At 38.8% G+C, this 23451-nt stretch overlaps 1 protein-coding gene across 5 annotated transcripts in view; it reads left to right on the forward strand.

Annotated features, from left to right (window-relative positions):
- Positions 1-23451, forward strand: part of DOCK8 (dedicator of cytokinesis 8) — an 88143-nt gene that overhangs the window by 53121 nt on the left and 11571 nt on the right. For all 5 annotated transcript variants that reach the window (XM_027635058.1, XM_027635059.1, XM_027635060.1 and 2 more), the window contains 17 exons: positions 26-121; positions 976-1071; positions 1861-2010; positions 4430-4543; positions 5547-5702; positions 8513-8652; positions 9236-9405; positions 10724-10869; positions 11573-11755; positions 12385-12520; positions 13112-13199; positions 14897-14993; positions 16273-16407; positions 18348-18500; positions 19615-19773; positions 20551-20651; positions 21105-21297. In XM_027635058.1, coding sequence (XP_027490859.1) covers positions 26-121; positions 976-1071; positions 1861-2010; positions 4430-4543; positions 5547-5702; positions 8513-8652; positions 9236-9405; positions 10724-10869; positions 11573-11755; positions 12385-12520; positions 13112-13199; positions 14897-14993; positions 16273-16407; positions 18348-18500; positions 19615-19773; positions 20551-20651; positions 21105-21297 — 2313 coding nt within the window. The remainder of the gene's footprint in view (positions 1-25; positions 122-975; positions 1072-1860; positions 2011-4429; positions 4544-5546; positions 5703-8512; positions 8653-9235; positions 9406-10723; positions 10870-11572; positions 11756-12384; positions 12521-13111; positions 13200-14896; positions 14994-16272; positions 16408-18347; positions 18501-19614; positions 19774-20550; positions 20652-21104; positions 21298-23451) is intronic.

Here is a 23451-nt window from a genome sequence, read left to right on the forward strand (position 1 = left end):
TTTTTCTTCTGACTGTGTCCCCCAGCCTGTGGATCACAGCTCCAGTCGGATGTCTTACTATGTTGAAGGGACAAATGACATGTCAAGTATTTGTGCAAACCCAAGACCATCCAATAAAAAGGTAGGCTAAAAAGGTACCACTGTGTGCGAGGGAACTCATTAACAGAACATGGAGCATCCTGTGGCAGTGCTGGCAATTGGCATTTCTAAATGAGGAGAGGGGAGAAACAGAACAGAATGACAACTAGTTTTATCAAACAAGGAATTTGTGGTGGAATATTGAATCATTGGGTAAATATTACTCAAACTTTTCTGCTTCTGCTCCAGAGTCTTTAGACTGTTTTTCCAGGACAGATTTAGACAAGTAGCAGCCTGTTTGGATCCTACTTTACTCTCTTTCTCAAGATCTTAGAGCTTTTCCACTGCTGTTTACCCTTGGATACTTGCCTTTACATGTTACAGTAAACTCCATTCAGAAGTATTTGCCACCTCTTTCTTCTGTAGGGTGTTCTTCGTAGTCCCTTTTTGTAGCTTTTAGAACCAAGAAATTCCATCCTGACCTCTATGCAAGGTCTGCTGTGGTTATTGCTGTATACTTCTCTCCCACCAGTTCTACCTCCTCTCAAAAACACATGGATGTGCTAAATGAAAACGCTTAGTGGGTAGTGGGAAACATGACTACTCTCTGTCATACACACAGCCAATGGCCTGAGGATAGACCAAAGGCATTTCCCTGTTCAGTTATTCGGAGTTCTGGATCAACAGAAAAATGGGTCCCAAAGTCTGTGTGTCACCAACATTCTTTAAACATCATTTTGGTCAAATCTACCTTCTTATCCTACATCCACACATCCCCATCCAGCTGTAGACTCCCCAGTATGGAGGAGTTTCCCACAGGGAAGATGGGGAAATGTTGAAAATGGAAGACTAGCTGATTGAGAAGCCATTTTCCAACAGTCTGTGTTTATTATCTAGCATTTCCACGAGGAGCTGGCACTGCAGATGGTGGTCAGCACAGGCATGGTGAGAGAATCTGTCTTCAAGTATGCCTGGTTCTTCTTTGAGCTCCTGGTAAGATTTGACAGTGATATTTCACAGTTGGTTAATGGTGAAATGCAGTAGGTACTTCAGGCACAGATTTAGTTGGGTGGTGACCTCTTTAGTTATTCAGCCACACTGCATAAAGGAAGGTCTCAAATAATGGAAGTACAACTAAAGAATTCTTCATATTCACCCCCATTCCACACTGATGGCTGTGGTGCCAAAGTTCTGCATGAACTACATGAGCAGTGGTCCACAGCTTCCAAAAGACTGAGACACTCATCAAACCAAGTCCTTCCTTTTCTGTGAATACCTGTTCCTGTCTTTTCCATTTTGTTAATAACATGGGAGCAGTGACAAAGCTCCCCAAACACACAGTTTTACAGAGCCCTGAGGTGATGTATGTCAGTGGAAATTGCATACTGATTTCCACTGGCAGCATATATGTAACCCAACATCAGGTCAAAAAATAAGAATTCCACACATGTCACTCCCTGTCCATCATGGAGGGAAAAAGATGCAAACAGCAGCATTTCAGAACTGCAGATGTAAGGGTCTGGGGGAGGGTGATTCTGATTTCAGGTGCTGAGAGTAGCCAACTGCATGAATATAGACAGAAATCAATGTCTGTCTGTGTTTGAGTCTTAAGCTCTCTGCTGTCATTGCTGCTACAAGTAGGATTTATCACAACAGCTCTGAGAAGACAAGTGATTACATTCAGTGCAAAAGAAGTAGGAAATCTTACTTCCATGAACAAACTTAAAGCGGCATTTTACCCCCTGTTTGGGCATTTTTTTAGTATTTTTTTCTGCTTTACAGATAAAAAGTATGGCTCAGTATGTTCATAACATAGAGAAGCAAGACAACCCACGAAGAACTCGGTTCTCCGATCGCTTCAAAGATGATATCACCACTATAGTTAGTGTGATTACTTCAGAGATTGCTGCACTTTTAGTCAAACCACCAAAAGTAAGTGCATGGAATAATCAGCATGGATCCTTGCTACTGACCTTGTGTAACCCTGAGCTATATTTAATCCCATTTAAACTTCAGGAGTCTTGCTAGAATTAGGCCAATACTGAAGCGATATTTTCACATGGATCTTAAGCTAGAGTTGTGGCAAGGCAAAGGTCAGCCTTGCACTCCTTTGGCAGATCGTTTTTCTTCAGCTCAGTGCCCCAGCTTGCTTATCAGTGTGGCTGCAACATACAGGGAGAGAACTCCCTTTCCCATTGACAGGAAAGGCTGAGCATCCATTTTCAGTGGCAGTGATGCTTTATGCCAGGTTAGCCAGAGCATCAGACTGCAGCCCAAGCAGGGCTTCTTGGTCTTATCCCCCTTTACAGTCACCCTCATTCCTGCTGCATTGTGTTTTATTCCTCGTTTGAGTTCTCTGTAGCAGTGGACTCTGCAATATTAAGGCAGAGTTCCTCATGAGGGTTGCAAAAGCAAGTGATCTAACCCCTGATCTCTGTAAAGAGGCACTGGCTACTTGAAAATTAAAGACAAAAAATAAGCCCTAAGTCCCATGAAATTCTTTCTCTTTTTAACAAGTTGCACTGATATAACAGATTATAAAGTGGAAGGGATCACAAATTGCAATTTATGTTTTAACATTGCTACTGTCAGCTACTACTGATACCACTCCACACTGGCCTGTAGACAAAATTTAGGCAACAGATAGGCATTGAGTCACTGTTTGTTTAGTTGTTGCAACCAACTTGTTTTCATGCCCCAGAGCTGCCAAATGCACTGTGCTAGCCCAGCAGAGTGCTTTGCCACAGAGCAGAGCAGGCTGGAGAGCTGGCCTGCCACATCACTTATCAACCAGCTCAGTTTCCTGATCCACTTTCTCCAAGTGTGCGCTGCCGTGCTGTTGAGGAGCAGAAACTGGGAAAAGGCAAGAGCAGAGAATGGCAGAAGGGGTTGTCACTGTCCACCAAAAAGTTGTTCCTAAAGCTTTAGCCTTTGCTCAGTCATTTGGTGTGCTTCTGTGATAGCCACATGCAGACAAATCATTTCCACATAAATGTTTACTTAAGGCACCAGTGACTTTTTTTTTTAAATATGTTATGAAATAAAAATTTGTTACATTAAAAATATTTTAACAGAACTGTAGTCTCTGCAACACACTAGTATTTATTGCTTCCTTACAAGAAATACACCAGTTTTTGTGGCCTGTTAGTTCAATTCGATTTTGATAGCGTGAGTTTGATAGAACCTGCTTATGTGTGAAAATCCCACTGCAGTGTTTTCAGAATTAGGGCCATTGGTTAGTTGTACAAGCAGTAGGTAATGGGTGTTTGATTTTTAAATCCAAGCAGTAATAATCAATGTTATGATACGTGGTTGAGCATGTCAGATTGCCCTGGATTTCTACAGTTATATGTCTGGCATATGCTAGCCTATCCAATAAGGTAATGGAAACTAGTTTTTTCTTCATACAGAAAAATAGTTTGCTGTGTAAATTCCGTACTGTGTATTCCTGAAGAGCAACAAAAAGGTTGAAAAATGAAGAACTAAATTGTGGCCACCCTGAGGTGAGGCACACCTGTTCTCACTAGTCAGAGGTGCCAGTAGGGGCAATATTTTTCTCAGTCATCTCCTCTGTCAGTTTTGAGTGAGCTCACCTGAAGGCTCTGAACATTAAATGAGTGCAGATCCCTCAGGCATCTCCATTAATTCCTCTTGGGAAACTACATATGCTACTGAGATTTTATGATTTAAATTGATATGTTTGAAGTAACTGTAGCCTCATTTTAGAGACCACATTAAGTTCTGTGTGATTGTTACTTGAGGCTGTGTATCTCTGGTAATCAGGCCAATTCTAAGCATGCAACAGCTTAGCTGCTGAATGATAAACCTCTCAAGATTTATCTTAGAAGTGTTTTGTTACTGTAAGTTTTACACTTAGAATTTCTAAGCAAAATTCTTGGCATTCCATCAGCAAAGACAGCACAGGTTTTTATTAATATTTTTGAGCAATATTTTATGTTTTAAGTACCTAAATCGGCATTCTCTGAGACTCAATAGGCAAAAAAAAAAAAAAAAAAAATCATATGCAGGATTGCAGCCAATAGGGAATTCAGAACAGTCTCACATTCCGTTTCATTGTTGTCACCCCAAAGGTTTGCATAGATGAACTTGTTCATTCATCCCATGATATTGCTCTATGAAAGCTACAAGACTTGAAATAATTTACAGAAGTGATTCTGTGCAATTTTAATAAGATTATGTGAACTGGAGAGCTGAAACAATCTTGTTCTTTATGTCCCATGAGATAAGGGGAGCTGGCCCCTACGCTACTTTTTCATGACTCTAAAAAGTCTTCCACCTTTATGTAAGTTTTATACATCATAACTGATTTTTTTTCCTTTTTTTTCTCAAGGAAAGTGAACAAGCAGAAAAAATTAATATCAGCCTGGCATTTTTCTTGTATGATCTTCTTTCTTTAATGGACCGAGGATTTGTGTTCAATCTCATCAAACATTACTGCAATCAGGTAGGCACCATGCATGATTGGGATTGCATTTGGCTTATGACCAGTCCTGTATTCTGTTCTGTTTGATTAGTTTATCCATCAAGATCCTTTGAGTTGTGTTAAAGGTCCAGGTAAATTTCCTATTTCCTATTGCATATGCAGTGAGTTTAAACCTCTTTTGATTTGTAGTCTGCAGGAAAAACAATTGAGTGAAGGTGAAGACTCTTTTAGAAATGTCATACTTTGCACTGCTGCAGAGCATCCATGGAACCACTTTTCTTCCCTTACTTTTTTACATCCCTTAGCAGTAGGCTCTGCAGGCCGTACAGATCAACTTTTAGTCTCTGACTCCTCTATTGCAGTGAGGACAGTATTTAGATTTGAGGTGGTCAACCAAAATGATACCTCTCTGTCTTCTCTAAAAAATTAGAAATAGATGATGATGCAGGATGTTGTGACGAGATTATTTGTTGTATTTGAAGGGGAACGTTTCCTTCTATTTTGTGAACTCTTACACATGCTGTAGTTTTCTGCCAACGGAAGACCCTCTGTCTGCTGATGGTAGGAGAATGCAAGGTGGCTACCATCCCATTTTCTGTAGTATGTGCTATACTTCACTGATGTCACTGCTGATATGAAGAGACTTGACAAGACCACTGATGCCCTGTGTTGCTTAGCAGGACTTTTTATGAGTTTGCCACAGACTCAGAAAAGTTTAGTTTGTTTTTCATTTTTGTGTTAGGCAAAAGAGAAAAATATTGTCTGTTTTTCTTTTGGGACGAAAAAGGAAAGAAACAATTTATTATCTCTTGGGAACTTGGGAAGTCAGCTGGGGAGCGGGGAGAGAGACACCATCACTGTGAAACGAAGAGCAGCTAATATATGGAAGCTAGTTAGGTACAGTGAACGTTTTAATGTATGCTGGGCTATATGTCTATTTCCTTTTCAGGGAGCAGGATATTTCACTGCATGGTAATTGCATATAAATGCTCATCACTTTACAACTTTTTTTTTGTTTTTCTAGCTTTCAAACAAGCTGAATTCACTCTCCACCCTGATTTCCATGAGACTTGAGTTCCTGAGAATTCTCTGCAGCCATGAGCATTACCTCAATCTGAACTTCTTCTTCATGACATCTGCATCTGCTCCAGCATCTCCTTCTCCCTCCTTATCCTCCCAGGTAGTCATCCATTTGATCATATTGTATGAATGTCACATGAAGCACACATGTAGAGAAAGACTTCTGTTGCTCTGCATTCAAATATTTAGTTTCAAATTAGGCGCTGTTGGATCAGGGAGAAAAACTTCCCTCTTGAAAGAAGAAGGAGGAATAGGAGTACTACTGCAAAACTGCATCTACACAAGTTAAAACTTAACATGACCCAGATATGTGCTTTTCTAGAAACATGCACACAGAAAATGACTGTTAAGGTAGACATAACAGGTCGAAAGGGAACATAGCTCTGAAGGCTAATTAACAGGCACACCTTTATCCCATCTGTACACAACCACAAGTTTGGTTACAGCGTGATGCTAATAACACCAAGATTGGGGGTTTGAACCCTGTATGAGCCATTTAGTTAAGAATTGGACTTGATGATCCATGTTGGTCCCTTCCAACTTTGAATATTCTCTGAATTTTGTGAATTTCATTATCTGTTTTGGAGAATTATGGCATGCATCAGTGCACAGAAAACTTTCTGTGTGTTTGCCTTCTAACTGATCTTCTAATTCTCCAAGTGGATGTGGATGTTACCACTTTTAAGTTAGTGACTAATACACTGCATTTTTCAATATCCTGGAATAGTGAATTTCTGTTGCACCTTCCTGTTGCTTAGAGCAGGATTATCATACTGTCTTTTTCCAGTAGCAGCATTCTTTGTTCTGGGTTCCTCACCCCTGCAGTAGTACACATGATGCTATGACTTTGTCCATGATTTCTCTGTGTTTGGACAGTGTTTTCCTTTTTATTTTTAACTGTATGATTTTCTATGTGGAAACACTCAGGTGTCCTGAGTAGGTCTCTCCAAGCAGTATCCATCATTTCTCATTTCTCCCAGGATGTCATCCCCAGTACATGCAGATTTTTCCAGACTTGGCCTGATACTTATACAACTCTAGATTTCCTGAATATCAGGACCTCCCATCCATCTTCCTGATCATGGAGTTCATGAACACATTCAAAAGAGAAATTGTTGACTGGCATGCCACGCACTGTTTTGCCAGTCTTGTGCTCTTCTCCTCTACATTTTACTTAGATGGTACTTGCTTTTTTACTATGGTACAAACCCTCTATCGAAGGGTGCTAGCCTGTCTGTTTTCCACGTCAGTGGTTTTGCAGGGGTCAGGACTGGGATGAAGCAATTCAGTGCAATGCTCCATAACTGCCATAACCCTTGGAGACAGGGGAATAGAATTGAAACTAAAAACAATAGGAAGTACAAAAACACTCAGAGTAATGGAGCAGTTAAAATTCATGGTTTCTTTTTCAAGTATCATTGCCAAAGAATTGGTTGGATGCTACATCTCATACCTTAAGGGTTCTCACAGGTCAATAATAGTATACAGTATTTTCTTGAAGTTTTTCCTGGTCTTAAAAATAAAGCTTGAAGGTCTTAGAGTTGAAGTTTCCCAATACATTTGGTTAATGCTAATCCCAGATGCCAAAGAACTAGAAATGTGACTATTCTGCTTATGAGGCAAAAAAAGGTCAGCATAGCTTTTATAACTAGTTCTAGCAAGTCAGAGCTGGGAAGACACCAGTTTAATCAATCTTTCCTTCAGGCAACATCCTCAACTTTTTTTTCTCCTTTAAGAGTAACCTATTTTTTTGGCCCTTGGATGATTTAATATGTTAGCTGACCACCCTTGCAGTAATTTTGATCTGTCAGCAGGAGTGCTGCCTACCTAGACTGAGATTTTAAGTAGAAATATGGCCTTGTGAATAAATCTTTTTAAATTCTTGGAGAGAAGCCAAATGCACTTAATGGGTGCTCTACACTTTAGTGTTATTCCACACAAACATAGTGCAGCCATAGTACAGTCTGCTTGAGGTTGAATTTGAGTGGGTTGAAGCACAAATACGGGGCTGCTCAGAGACATGTGTCTTATTTGACCCCATATGCTGGATGACAGCTGCCGCTGTGCAGTATACTGATACTTTATGTGTTTGTGTTTTGGGACTATTCTTAGGTGACTGGCAGAAATATTGGGGAAGAATACTGAAGAGTATAAATTAAAAGCTAAATCTGGACTCTTACAACCGAGAAGTTGCAGTGGGAAATAGAGTTTAAGACTTCTAGTCACCTGATCAGGGTCACAAAAACATTCCAGGTGACCTGTGGCATACACTGGTGATTGGAGAAGCTAAGAAGTTCACAATACATATATAGCAGCCCCGTTCCTGGGCTGGCTGTATATCAGTCAAAGCTCTGAGTTACAGCAGTTTGAAGGCTGTTCTAAATTATGCCAGCTGCCAGCAAGCTCAGCCAAGGATTTCCAGGCTGAAAGGAAACACTGTTCACATCTTTCCTGGCCTTACTTCCATGCTAGGCATCATGGATGCTGAAGACACCAAAGTCTCACTTAATGTATAGGCAGCCTCTTGCTGTATGATACACAATGGCTGCTCTGCAATATTAAGAGCAATATTAAGAATTGTAAACATGGAGAAAATTTTCACTTCGCATCCTTTCGAAATGAGTGAATACAGACAGGGTAGGAATTTTACGTCCCAAAAAATGTCAAGTACTTGAGTTGCTGGTACAGAATGAAAAGGATGAGATTGCATCCTAGCAAGAGACTCATTTGAAATTAGATAGTTTTTATTTCACACACAGTTGTTTTCCTCCAAAATGTCCAATCTTCCTTCAAGTCTGTGGTTTTCCTCTGGTAGAGATTTTGTGTTAGCTAATAGACTGTGAATATAACCTCTTTAAGAAGCCTTGATTTCGGTGATCATACTTTAACACTTCTAATATACTTCCGCAGAACTCCAGCTCCTGCTCTAGTTTCCAGGACCAGAAAATCACTGGTATGTTTGACCTCTCAGCCGAATATCGCCAGCAACACTTTCTGACTGGCTTACTTTTCACTGAATTGGCAGCAGCGCTGGATGCAGACAGCGAGGGGTGTGTATCTCAATTTGCAGATTTTAGAATGGAATCGAGTCACATTGTTACTCTTGGCAAGGTCATACTTTGATTCCAGTGCAGTCTTGTTTCCCCCACTCTTTTCAATGAGTCACTCTGTAACACAGCAATGACCCAGTCATTGTTTTATCTGCTCGCAGTGAATAAAAATATGCTATTTGTTGTGATAGTATTGGCTAAGTACGTGAATTGAGAACACAAAATTTCGGTTGCTCTTCTCTCTGAAACACTTATGCCTTTGTCTGAGCTTAAGAGTTTAACCAAACCTTCGCCAGAGTTTGATGCTTTTCTTTAAGCACCTCTCTTCACCATACTGAATTTTTATGGGAAGTTTGAAAGACTTAGGTACTCCTTGATTGTAGTAAAGGAACTTGGAGATTTAAGATACCTGTCTTTTGAAGGAAACATGAATCTCTGATCAGAATGGAAGGGATTATCCAATTAATATTGGTGTATTAATTTGTTTCTTTAATCTCCACTCTGTGTTTATTACATCTTTGATTTATAAGTGATTTGTGCATAATCCATAAATGGAGCTCATGGATAGTTTCTATGTTAACAGGATTAACAAGGTGCAAAGAAAAGCTGTCAGTGCTATCCTTAGCCTGCTGAGTTCCCATGACCTAGATCCACGTTGCTCCAAAAAAGAGGTGAAGATTAAAATTGCAGCTCTTTACCTCCCTTTGGTTGGTATAATTTTGGATTCACTACCACAACTGCATGATTTTACAAGTAAGACCTTTTTCCCTTTGGATTTTTTAGCTTTTTAGTGCAACTTGTCTAAGCAGTTTATCAAACACAAAAGAGATCATGCTAAGTGCAGAAATTCCCTACAGTCTATTAAAGCTGAATATTTATTTACTTAGAAGTAAACTGGATTTTTACAGACAGGAAAAGCTTTGGTATCCTCACTTCATGAGTAAATGACAGACCAGAGATGAATCTGTAAGTACTCCTACATATCTCTTAGTGTAAATTTTATGATCTTGCAAATAAAACCTACGGAGTCTGCATGAAATATTGAGATCTAGGTAGGCTTAACAGACAGTAGGGAAGAAAACAAGAGTGATACTGACATCCTGTTATATCGCAATTAAAGAAATTGGATTGTATTCTTTCTGTCTTTTTCTATTGCTCCTTAGTCCTATTAACATGATACAAAAATTAATTAATTAAAGATATAAACTCTGAAGAATATATTTTTGTCACTGTCCTGAAAATATTTTGTGTTTAGACATCTGAACAAAAAACTTACTAATGTGAAAGTATTATTTAGCACTTTCAGTTTGATAAGGTCAAAGTATTTAGTCTACACTATCTAATCGATCTCACATCATTCATCTAATCTAAGTATTATCCTCATACCATAGATGAAAAGAGATATTATGAGGCAGCCCAGGTGTACTCATATGGCTAAGTTTTAGAGTGTCCTTCTTTTTGAATATCTGTTACAAGAGGCTGCTGATCTCATTCTGAACACGCAGGGTCCGCCTGGTCACTCAGTTTCACTGAAACACAGGACTTGCAAAACACAAAATGGATGCTTAGAATCAGAGGAGATTTTTACAGAACTTAGGTATAAGTAACTATTTGCTGATAGTGATCTCAAGACTAGTAGGGAATAGAAGCAGCTAGACACTTGAAATTAAACTTTTTCTTTAGTCATCAGGCAATACTGGCTCTGTCACCTGTTAGTACTGACTTACGTACTTTGTTGAGTATCACCAAATCCATGTATGGCTTCTATGTTTATTCTTTTCTCGGAACTGAGTGGTTCCAAGTCTTACAAAGCACTGGCTTAGCTTTGAATTTCGGAGACAACCTCACATTTGCTACCACCTTTTATTTATTTGAATAATTTGGCAGTCTTTGCAGATAGCTGCAATCTGTCTTGCTAATGCTGTGCCTCTTTTACGGCTTGGTACATCAGCCAAACACTCTTAGGGATGGAGAGTACAATTGTTTTGTTAGGTTAGAGACCAATGGAAAACTGTGACGTGAGCAGCAACTGGATTGCTCCTGAAGTTCCAATGGGATATTTGAAATCTAGTTTCAGATATCCGCAGTGGAAAGGGACGCACAGGAAGCCCAGAAGAGGAACAAGAGTCTGCAGGTGCAATCAACCAAAATGTGGCCCTTGCCATTGCAGGGAATCAGTTCAACATCAGGAACTCTGGAATACCTCTGGTGTCCCTGGTATGTGCACTGCTCTACCAGTCTCCTTTCTTGTATCTGTTTTCCTCTTTCTTTTTTTCTCCTTTTATCCTTTCTTGTCACTAATAACTACAGTCATGAGAAACTGCATTTTTCGTTTCCTCCAGCCCAAAAGAATCCCTCATATTCTGCCTGTCATCTTCTCCTCTTCTCTTCTAGTCATTTAATTACTGCTTTACTCTACAAAGTTCTCTTTTTCTCCCACATTTGTTTTGATTTCCACACCCAGCTTAGACTCATTTCCAGATCAGCAAATGAGTGCCACACTGCTTTCCAGTTCCAGCCTCAGCTGAATACATGGATCTAGGACTCAAATCCTTCTTTTTCTCTCTCTATCTCTTTCCTCATTGTTTTTTTAATCTACTGTGCAATTTGACACAACTAGATGGTAGGAGGAAACCAAACAGTTAAAGAATCTTCTTCTACCTTATTCCAGGGAAATTAAAATACAAATGTCTAGCAAACAATGCTCTTATGCCTCTCTCAGTCTTTCAAATGCATTCAACTGCTCCTTTCACTAATGATACATACATTCAAAAAATACAATAATTATAACCTGGAAGAAGTCAAACTTACTGAAGTCCAGTTCTGAGATTTGATTTGACTTTCATTTAAATAACATTATTTCACCTGAATGACCTTCTTCTCCTTTTTCTTCTTTCAACTGACATTTATCTGCTTCTAGCCCTACAGACAGAGTGCCACATTAGGTCCTGAAACTACTCGCAATCTTTTGATCTGTTTCCTCTGGATCATGAAGAATGCTGATCAGAATCTAATACAAAAATGGATTGCAGACCTTCCACCCATGCAGTTGAACAGAATTTTAGACCTTCTCTTCATTTGTGTCTCATGCTTTGAGTACAAGGTAAGTGAAACATGGCGTGGTTTTGTGGTCCTGCTTTGGTTCAGGTTTTTTCCATAAATTCCAACTGTCTGGGGTAAATCTGTTATCAGTAGTGGTTAGATTAGCACTTTTCTAATCTATACTGCAAATGGACAAATTAATTGAGATAAAATAACGGACACTAGCCTTCAAGCAAAATACAGCCAAAACCTTCAAGAAGTCCTATGACTTTGGCTTAAGCTGTCTATTATTTTCCTTTACCTGGGTATTTGAGGACTTTTTTTGGTGGAAAGTATATTGACAGCTCCTGTAAGTAGTGGACAGTACACTAAGGATGACTCTTTAATTAAGAGCTGGGACTTGATTTCAGGACTCTCTCTGAGAGGGTCTGTCTGAAACTGATCAAATAACCTTCTCTCTGATTTCTCTCTCTGTAGTACTGAGCTACATCTTTGTGTCTCTTAGCAGTACATATGCTACCTCTTTCCTTATTTGCAACATTTATTAGCCTTTGTATGTTAGTCAGTCATATTCATTGCTTTCTGCCCTTTCTACAGATCTCTCCTCTTGTGTCTCATTCTGGAGATGTAGTTTGGACTCAGGTCCAAAGATGGAGGCATTGGTAGCGACTGGTTTGACTTTACTTTCAGGGCAAGCAAACCTCAGATAAAGTTAGCACCCAAGCACTCCAGAAGTCCCGAGATGTTAAAGCCCGACTAGAAGAGGCTTTACTGAGAGGTGAAGGAGCCAGAGGAGAAATGATGAAGCGCTGCAGAATACCAGCTGGTACTTCATACCCCTCTTTCCCCTTGTCTTTTGAGAGGAACTCAAATAGTTGTAGACATAAATGAGTTTGTTGGGTTTTATGCACACTACCCGTTTTCATCCTTATATTTTTTACCCACAGTCCTTTCTCTTGCAAACCATTGTTAGTTTTGTGTGGATAAAAATATCCTTAACTTTCAACTATCCAAGGTGTAGCTAGGACTGAACTCTTTTCATATGAAGAATATGATCCAAGAAAGAAGTTTTAAGATGTTCTGAAAAATTGTGGTGGTGTCTAATCAAGAGCCAAGAAATGGTGTCAAAATTATCAGTAAGAACAAATCGTTCATAGCAAAAAAGGTTGTTTCATTTAATAAATGGAATAATCTGTGGTTTGATTTTTGAAGACATTAAGCAAGCTAATGTTCTAAAAATCCTCAATGAAATAAGTGATGGGGTCCTGTCTTTTTTACTAGAGCCTTGAAGCTGTAAAGTTGAATGGTTTAAATTCTGACAGAGTGCTACAGAAATATATCTCCTTCTCTTGCTGAGTTATCATACTTTAGGTGTTGCTTTTTGCTTTAATCTCACTTACATATGTTGCACTCTTAGGGAATGACAGATCAGCGGGGCTAAATGAAAACCTGCGCTGGAGAAAGGAGCAGACTCAGTGGCGGCAGGCAAATGAGAGGCAAGATAAGTAAGTAATTTAATAAAGACATATTGCTTTTATTAGAGCCAAGCTGTTTGGGGATTTTATGTTTTATTCTTTCTCTTAGGATATTTTACTACAAAATCAGCAGTTTCAATCTTTTCCCTCTTCTGTCAAAGAGGACAAAATAGAAAATGTTAATGTAGCTGTTGCTATGACACAACAAAGAGGTCACAAATAAGTGAATGAGAAGTTTAAATAGCTATCTATGCATTTTTTTCCTTCTTCTTAACAATGTGGAAAACACTAGTTAGTGATACAGGTTGTATCAAGTACTCCACAGAGGCTTGGTATGACATTTATTTTGGTGTTGCTGTGGGTTCTTCACTATATACAGTACTGTAGTAAATGCTTTGCCACATGAAATCAGCTAAGCTGGGTTTGACATGCTGTGTTAATATCAAGAAGCACTGTTATCAGGAGTCAGGGAGGATAATGTTTTGGGATTGTAGTAGTGGCTGTAAACTATGTGTCACGTCAGGGAAGATCTGTTCAGCATGGTCAATGTGCAAGGCTCCGTGGTTGCTGGAAATGGTTCAAACAGCTATACTGTTCACTCAATTTGTTCAGTTCTTGCTCATGTTTAGTGATCTCTGGCTTGATTAGAGCACCATCCTTTTGGCAGATCCTTCTGTTCTTTGTTGCTTTGAGTCAGTCATTGTAAATAGTAACCATATTACTACCCTGATTTCCTTTCCTAGCCGTCAGCAGAATTATCTGTTTGTGCCCTAAAGGATGGCTCTACTTTTCTGGTTTTATTTTTGGGTAAATGAACGTAGCAGAGCTGCTACAGATTTTGAAGTCTCTCAGAAGTGTGATTGTAAGAGTGTTGCTCCAACCACAGAAATGCACCTTAGGAAATTTGTCCCAAGTCAGAGGATCTCTATTCTCAAGCTATAGGCATCCTCTGGCCAGGCAACATTTTTTGAACAGTTTAGGAGAAAGTACAAAGCCTCCTCCTCTTTGTGTTTCTGGCATAAAAGAGGTGTCTGAAAATGCACTTTTGTTAGGAGCTTCACCTATGCTTAGAATATTCAGCTGCACAGGAGTTATGTTCCAGACATTGTCCTTAAGTCTCAATGAAGAAGGTATTATGCATTGCCTTAACCACCATTTTCTATATCTTTTATACATATTTCAGTTCTCTTTTAAATGGCCTGAGGTACTGCTGTATTGACCCCAGTGGGCCTGCTGTCTCAAGAATCAACATTTTAAATTGCCTACATTAAACACTGCTTCTGTGGCACTGAAGCAATTTCCACTTTGTCCTAGTCTGCCATTTTTACTTTTTTCCTTCTGAAATTGTCAGAACAGTTACCCTTATTCCATTTCAGGTTTTTGTGTCCTGCTACAGGCAATGTATTCAGAAATTACAGCACAGTTTATTGAACAATTGAACGTGATATTGCATAGCCATTACTCAGAGGACAATTAAGGAAACAAAAGGATCTATTTGAGCTATCTAGAGGCCTAGTTTTGGATGTCCCCTTTGAGACTTTCCTTCTACAATATCAGCTTTCCTCAGCTGACTCTATATTTTTGAAGAAACACTGTTGAACACTATTGTCATTGTTTGCTCTTACAGGATCATTCAGAATAGTATCATTTCTATTTTGGCTTTGTTTAAACAGCTATCTGTCTGCAGGGTACTGTCTGCATGCTTGAATTAGGACATCTTTTTGCAGGACCAAAGCTGAGCTAGATCAAGAAGCCCTGATCAGTGGAAACCTGGCAACTGAAGCTAACCTGATCATTCTTGATATGCAAGAGAACATCATCCAGGTGAGAAATGGCAGAGCTGGCTTGGTACCAGTCCCTGCTCCCTCAGAAGGCAGTGGAAGCAAGATTCATTTCTTCTTTTGTTTCTTAGACAATGCAAAATATTTTAATTCAGGAACTTCTGTAAACTTGTATAGTCTTGAAGAGAAAAAAAAAAGAAGATAAGAAAAATATGACTAAGAATGAATCCAAAGATTAAATTGCTGCCTGTCTTATGCTGTCGCTACAAGGCCTTTCTGCTATAGGCATTGCACTACTGTGAATAAAAGGGAAATCTACCACCTTGTCTTCAGTAGATGTTTTTGAAAGCCCTTTCCACTGTCTTACTATGATCCTGGAGTTTGGAGAGGATGAGAGAAGAAAAACCTTCATTTATGCCAGGAATGTAGCTGAAGATATTAGAAATCTAGAACTGTAGTGCTGGATGGCCTTTGGTCATACTCGCATGTATGATCCTAGATGTAAGGATTTAAGAGACAAAAAGGTTTAACCTTGAATGCTCTGTGCAGGAAAGTATCTCCGACCTGCCTGGAGTCCTGAAAAGAGATGTGCCCTCCTAAAGCAATGTAATGTGCAGAATGTATTTAACAGCTAGGAGTCAGATGCAGTAAAATTTCAAGGGTCCTTTGACCACTGTGAAAAGTGATAGTTGACTCTGTTTAGGCATAACCTCCCAGTATAGGAGAGACAATCCAAATTCATGGATATGGGAATACTACTGTGGGACCCACGCACATAGATAGCAAGGAGAAAACTCGGTGCTTGAAAACATATTAGTAGAAGAGCATTTAGCTACTAGACTGTTGTTGTACTGGGCATTGTTTTCACATGACACCTAGCCTACCCAGTATTTGGGTTCTGGGTTGGATCAGAACATACCAGTATGCCTATTAGCCTAGATGCCCAGGAAATCAGAGCATGAGGAGGCAAGGGAAAGGATGGTACTTGCCTATCACAGGATCAGTTCCTAATAAAAGGTACATGAAGGATTGGACAAAATGTGAACAGAGCTTCAAGAATCACTGCAGAAACTGGCTGAGCTTAAAAATGCATTGGAGGGGCTGCAGAAATTGGGAAATGTTTGGGACATTTTCTACTCTGTCTTCCTGATCACTACAGAATTGTTTTGAAATTCCTCTGAAGCAGATGTTAACAAGTGGAAAAACTGCAAATTCTAAACTTCTGGATGTCTCATGGACTGGAAAGCAGAACTTCAGCTTCTATCTTCTAGTTCCTTGCTGAACTATCTCATACAGTTATTGTTTTTCTCCTCCATATGTAGGCAAGCTTTGCGGTAGAGTGCAGAGATAATCTTTTGGGAGGAGTTTTGAAGGTCCTGGTAAATTCTCTTGGCTTCGATCAGAGCACCACTTACCTGACTCATTGCTTTGCTACACTCAGAGCACTCATTGCCAAGGTATGCTCCTGACATATTTTTGTTTTATTGCTTCCAATCAAATTATTAGAGCAGCATTTCTAGAGCAGAGCTGTGTGCACTTACTACTTTTCTTTGGCATTCATTAAATATGTTTTGCATGTGTAAATACAAATTACTGTCTATAGGGTTGTTATGGGATTTCTACAGCTATTGTAAGGTTTTTTCACTGAGCACACGATGGAATAACTGAGTCGGAATAATCTTGTGATTATTGAATCTTGTGATTCTATATTGAGAGCACTCTGCTCTCAAATATAGAAGATTTTATTTTAAATGCATTCTGATTTTAATTAGGAATCTTAATGCCAGGGTTTGCACAATTTCCATAAAGTCAAATTTAAGTTATTATATCATCAGGACTTGTTTCCAACCAGTTGAGCAGCAGAGAAATCAAAGATCATGAGAGATCTGGGGCATCATGCTAGGTTTCTACTTCTAAGATATGTTCCAAAATTCTAAGTAGATTCTAAGATGTTGACAAATTTCATCTTTGTTCTACCTGAAAACTAGGCCAAATCCTTGTCTCCCTTTTATTTCTCTATCACCAATTTACAAAACCTCCAAAACACAACAACCACCAAACCCAAAAGATCAAAAGAGAAAAAAACCCAAAACCAAACCAAACCAAACCAAAAAAAACCCACATGAACTTCAAAATGTATATGGGGATAGAAATTGACCCAATGTTTCATAATGTAGGTCAAAATAGGTTGGGTGCTTCATGAAGATTCTAAAATCCTTTTAAGATTCATTCTCCGACAAAGAAAAGCAATTCCACAAAGGAAGAATCCATGAAATGTTGATTTTCCTCTAAACTATTCTGAAATGCAAATAAGAAACAGGATACTCCTGTCCAATTAATGCCTGTCTGCTCTCAAGTGCAGATTGGGTGACAAAGTCTAATTGGTAGATTGGGTAGATATCTGAGTAGTTATGAAACTAATAATTATGTTTTCATTGTACTTTATCTTTAAAAGCTAACTTCCAATTACAATAATGAATTTTGTGAAGCAATCATTATTCTCATTGAAATAGATCTTCTAGTTAAGCTGACTCAGTTCTGTATTTTCTGAAGCAATCATTGTAATTATTTCTATTACTTCTATTACACTGTAGGCATATAGATGTTATTTTACAAATAAAAATGGTAAAACCCTGTGCCACTGGGCTTGTAATATAAATTACACATAAAACAGTGAGATAATGGACTGAAAAAAGTTGAGAACTGGAAAATGGATCCGCAAATTAGACCCATATAATAATATCTTGTGTTCACTCACCCACCTTTATCAGTCCTATGTGTGTGTGTGTATGGTACTGGTGCATCTGTGCTTCTATGGTGAGAGTTTCTTAGGACAGACATCTTGCCCCCTGAGCTTATTGTCTGCTGTGTGCATTGTGAAGACGCTGTAAAGGAGGCTCTTGCGTGAAAGCTGGGCAGTGGAAGTTTTGTGGCACACTGTAGGTGGAAGAACATGCTGGAGGTCTGGGGAAGGGTAGGGCATTGGTGTAAAAAGCTAGTAGTTGCTCCATATGCTTAAGGAAGTATTTGCATGTTTCATCAACCATTATGTATTCTGAAAATAGCAACTCTACATGCTTCTAAGAATTTTACAATATTTGATGTTTTTGAAAGTGCCTGGGGCCATCCCGCTCTGAGAAATGTTGTCATTCTGTCTCTTTCTCTCTTTTTCAAAACACGAAGGTTATTTCCAAACCCTTCTTTTCTGTAGAAAAGCTTAAAAATCGAACCTATAGCATCACAGGAATCAGAAGTCCAAATTTTAAAAAAAAATATAAAATGTTGGTTTTGAAAAATTTAGTCTTTTGCTGAATCCCGTGATTTTTGTGCACTAAGATAATGATGTTTTAATGCTAGAAATGAGAGTAATGAATGTTTTCTTCTCTGTCTCCCTTAGTTTGGAGATTTGCTGTTTGAAGAGGAGGTTGAACAGTGTGCTGACCTGTGTCAAAGAGTTCTCCATCACTGCAGCAGCAGCATAGATATTACACGGACTCAAGCCTGTGCCACTCTCTATCTCCTCATGAGATACAGTTTCAGCTCTACTAGTGTAAGATTTTTAGAAAGCAGTATGTTTTGTGACACCTTTTTGTGATCAATTGAAACAGACACTGCAGTTACCATAGCAAATCGAATGCATCTGCAGACAATCACATGGTCTGCTGTTTCACACATTTGAGCCAGGAGAATTGCTAGAAGTGTAGGGGGAAAATAGTTTTAATTATTTTTCATTGCCTTGTTTAGGAAAATGTGACTTTTTCCTGCAACATCCGTAAATGCAACTTCAAACAGAACGGCATTAGGCCTCTGACAGCAAAGCCTATACAATGCTTAAGCAATACTCTTCATTCTCTCACTTTTTTTTTCACTTCTGTGTCACAACTACTCAGTCTAGTTCTATTCTAATGCAATTACAATCTCAGTAGTACTGCATACTTGTATTAATGGGAATTCTTCGCCAAGTCCTTGGTCTTTGGACGGGACTCTGATTTTTGCCACACATATGAAATAAAAATGTGTACATTATGCATGTAGGTTCATAATGTTCTAGCATGAAAGTACATGCATTAGCATTTTGGACAGCATCTGATCTCACACAATCTAAATTGTTAACAATCTTTAAGAGTTGTTAAAGTAACAACTCTACTAGTTGTTACTTTAAAGGCCTTGGATATGTCGGCCTTGGATATTTCTTCTTTGCAGAAGAAAAATGTACTGTGGAGACACTGTGATTAGCAAGGTGTAATGCATCACTGATTGAAGCCCTCAGAGGCCTTTTGCTTCCCAGACTTTTTTCTGGAATGTTTTCCGAGTCATGCTTCCTCTTCTTCTCCTCGGGGGGGGGGTGTGATCTGATCGTCACACCCACTGGCCTGTGCAGAGAGGGGAAGGGGTGCTTCTGACTTCCCTTTGTCTCAAGCAAGCATGTGTATTCCAAAGAACGCTCTAGTCATTAAGTACAGACGTGTCAGAATTAGGAAACTTTGGCTTAAATGAGTAAAGCAGGACTGGATTTGAAGTACCACAGGCCACTTGTATGAGTGGCGAGTTTAATGCACTCAGTGTGGGCCGGAGAAAGTGGGTTTGTTTTAAACAGGAGACAGAGATATTCATGATGCAGTGCAGCCATCATTCTTTCATGTTGTTGTTTTGTCTTCTGAAAGAATTTTGCAAGAGTGAAGATGCAGGTGACCATGTCACTAGCTTCTCTGGTTGGAAAATCACCTGAGTTTAATGAGGAATTCCTTCGACGGTCCTTACGAACCATCCTAGCTTATGCAGAGGAAGATATGGATATGCAGGCAACTCCATTTCCCATCCAGGTAAAATCTTCTTTAACACATATGTCTTCTATCAGGAGCTTTCACGTAGGAGTGTGCTTGAAGCAAGTTCTAGATTTTGGTCTTTCAAAGCAACAAAAATAAGGATGCACTGGTTATTGCATGAGTTTACACAACAATAAGCAGGGAAGAAGTGGATGACTTAATTCCTTAGTATAAATTCTTGAGAATGTCCTCTGAAATCACATTACAGGAGAATCATCTCTTAGTTTTGAGTACAGCTTTCTTCTGGACCCCAGTAGGAACTGTAAGAATATCCCAAGGTGGAATTTGATTCATTATATTTTCAGACAAGTACCATGGAAACTTCTCTCTCTTTGCCAACTCATAAGGTATCAGCAGCAATAATGAAAAACATTTCAAGCAATTGTCAGATGATTTGCTAAAATTCTTATAGTAACTCTGCTTGTGCTGAAGACTTACAGAAACATCTGGTTTATTATCAGATCAAAGATCAACTAAAGCTGAACTCCATTAGCACATAGGTTTGATTTTTTTTATTCAGAAATAAATAGATCAAAGGATTTCAACTCATTTTGATTAATAAAAATCTGTGTGTAAGATTTGCTATGTCTGCAGTCTTTGCTGCATTGAATATAGCTGAAAAAAACCATATCTTGCAGCAATTCAGCATCCTGACATTCCCTCAGGTAAAAGAGACTTAAAGAGAGTAACATCAGCTGGTGCATATGCTGTTATTTTTCCAGAAGGAAAAAATGAACCCCTGAGAAATGCACATTGATCTTTATATTACTGCAGGTAGAGGAGCTACTGTGTAATCTGAACAGCATCCTATCAGATACGGTGAAAATGAGGGAATTTCAGGAAGACCCAGAGATGCTGATGGACCTCATGTACAGGTGAATCTGTTTAGAATTGCAACTGAGGGAATTCTGCAGTGAGGTGAGCACAAGAACTGTGCATTTTAGGGACATGCTGTGGACAAACCCTCTAGCTGTTCTGGATTTGTACATTCCCTCTTTAGCATGGCTGATCTGTCACAGGGAGCCCAGGCTGCAGCAGTGAGCACATTGCAGTGGAGCCACTGGGAGGTCGGCATATATTTGAGCAAGGATGAAGTCAGGGACTGGTAAACACTGAAGAGTGTTAGGTGCAGCAGTTTTACTATCCTCATGGGCCCTGGGTATCCTGCCTACCACTGCCTAACCATTTCTTTTGCATCGTGTTTAGTGAATTATACAGAATAAAGACAGAGATGGCTTCCTCCATTTCACCCAGGTGAAGAATTATGAAGGTGTTTCTGTTATTTGAGGAGTGATTGTTCACAGCTCCTTTCTGCCCTCTGTTGTTAGAATTGCAAAAGGATACCAGACATCACCAGACTTGAGGCTGACTTGGCTGCAGAACATGGCAGAGAAGCACACCAAGAGGAAGTGCTACACAGAAGCAGCCATGTGCTTGGTCCATGCTGCAGCACTGGTGGCAGAGTACCTGAGCATGCTTGAGGATCGAAACTATCTCCCAGTGGGCAGTGTCAGCTTTCAGGTAAAAAGCTTTGACCATATAAGACTGGGATGATGTGTTCTGATATGTGTATTCCTTCTTGTGTTAAGTAAAGTAGAAATGCATGTATGAGGGGGAAAATTACAATGGCATTGTAGCAACACTACTCTTGGTAGGTTATTCCAATGATTTATGCTGATAAAGCCTAGTTCTTTAGTATCCAGCTGCTTCTAACTTCTATTTCCAGCATTTCAATACTGTAATTTCTGACTTGCTAAGTAGAGCCCCTCTATTTTCACATGCCTTTTCTTAGGGCTGTCACTTGTCAAATGTGACAGATGCATCTTTCAAACTCCTTTCTTATAATCTGGGTAATTGGAGCTACTCAGTTCTTTTAGGCATATTCTCCAGTCCTTTGATGGTCCTCGAATTACTAACCAGCCCTTTTTGATTGATGAATAACACAATCACTATAGTCTATACACAGTGCATTCAAGTCCAATAAAAATGTCCCATGAATTCTTTCAGTGTGAGAAGTAGCTCTCAGATTATCTCTCCAAAGACTCCACTGGTTCTTTCAGGGTTGTTGAGCTCTTTACTAAGTAATACATTGATCTTTTCCAGACAGTTTTCTTGTGTTTTGTTTTTCACCTTACTCTTCTACATCACATAGATGAAAACGTAAGTCTTGATTGTTAAAGTTAGACATTTTGAAATGTCTACTTTTTTATCAAGTTATGCATTTTTTGTTACTCTTAACTGAACTGTCTTCATATGCAAATTCAATGATTTTACTACTTTTTTTTCACATACTATTAAAAATAGAAATAGTCAAACCCTTGATACATTCCCATGTGTTAATAATTCCTCCTTTATCATTATTTCCTAAGACCAGTGGAGACCTTTGTTAATTTATAGAGTGTTGGCTACCATGATTATAAATCATTTCAACTAATTAGTGGAAATATTTTGCAGAATCAGCTTAGATGTTGTATGGATATCTATTATTACCTTTATAAGATTATAATCTGGTTTTTTTAGAAAGTATCAGGTTTCTGTAGTCTAGTGTTGATTCAGACTAACTACAATCCCTTTAATGTTTTCTTTAGTAATTTTGTATCAGTATTTCCACCATTTTGTCCTGGCACAGTCTGGTAAACCTACCACTGTCTGCTGCATCTTGTACACTTTTAACAAAATGTGACCCCAAAGGGTATTTCCTCTTCTGGAACTTCTCCAGTTTTCTAAAACATGGCAAGTCTGTATTCATTGCTTGATTACCCTTTTGCTGAGCTCTTTTGAACAGTTAAAGAGCACATTTTATTGTCAAGGTGATTTTGAAATGGCTAATTCTAAGGTTGGTGCATTCATCATCCCTTGATATAATTATACCACCTGGGGTTTTTTCCCTTCAAAATAGTAAATGTGAACATGATTGAACCACTTTGCATTTTGCATTTAATTTAGTTTGTTGGGCACTAGTATTTGCAATTTCTCCTTAGCAATCAGGTGATGGACTAATGTTATTCTTGATTTTCTTCAATATCAGAATATCTGTTTGTACTCTTTTTATTGGCTAAACTTTTGGCCATAGATTTATACTTCTGCCATTTTGCATCCCTTATCAGTTTTGTATATCTTCTAACTTCCATTCATTACTTCTATTTACTTCTTTTCTCTCTGCTTGTTACATACTATCATTATGTAGATATAAGTAAACTCTGCATTCCCTTCCCAATGTCATTCTGCTCCCAGGCTGCCTTGAGTACTTGTAAACTCAACACATTTGACCAGAATGCAATTCCTTCCTCCATTGCTCCTCAACTATGCAGATTGCTATGAATGGATATGTTTTCATTTATTTTAGCAATCTGAAGTCTATTCTACAAGGCACTAGGAAAGCAAAAATGTAGGAGTTTAAAAGCAGCAAATCAATCTCTCTCATTGAAATCCTTGTGTAAATACATGTTTGCCAATGAAACGGTTGCCTCATAGGAGAGAGGCAGTAAAATGCCTTAATGACCAGAACCTGATTGCACAAGTCTTCATCTGACAGCATAATTTTGAATTCCAGTTTGCTCAATAACAATAATTAACTATAATAACACTTTGCATTCCTACATAAGCTTTCAAGAAAAGAGCTCCCATTCTTTACAAACAGGTTTGTGTTTTGTAGCACCTGTGAAATTCTTACTC

Source organism: Corapipo altera, unplaced genomic scaffold (assembly GCF_003945725.1).
Source record: "Corapipo altera isolate COAL_440 unplaced genomic scaffold, ASM394572v1 61411, whole genome shotgun sequence".
Lineage (NCBI taxonomy): Eukaryota > Metazoa > Chordata > Aves > Passeriformes > Pipridae > Corapipo > Corapipo altera.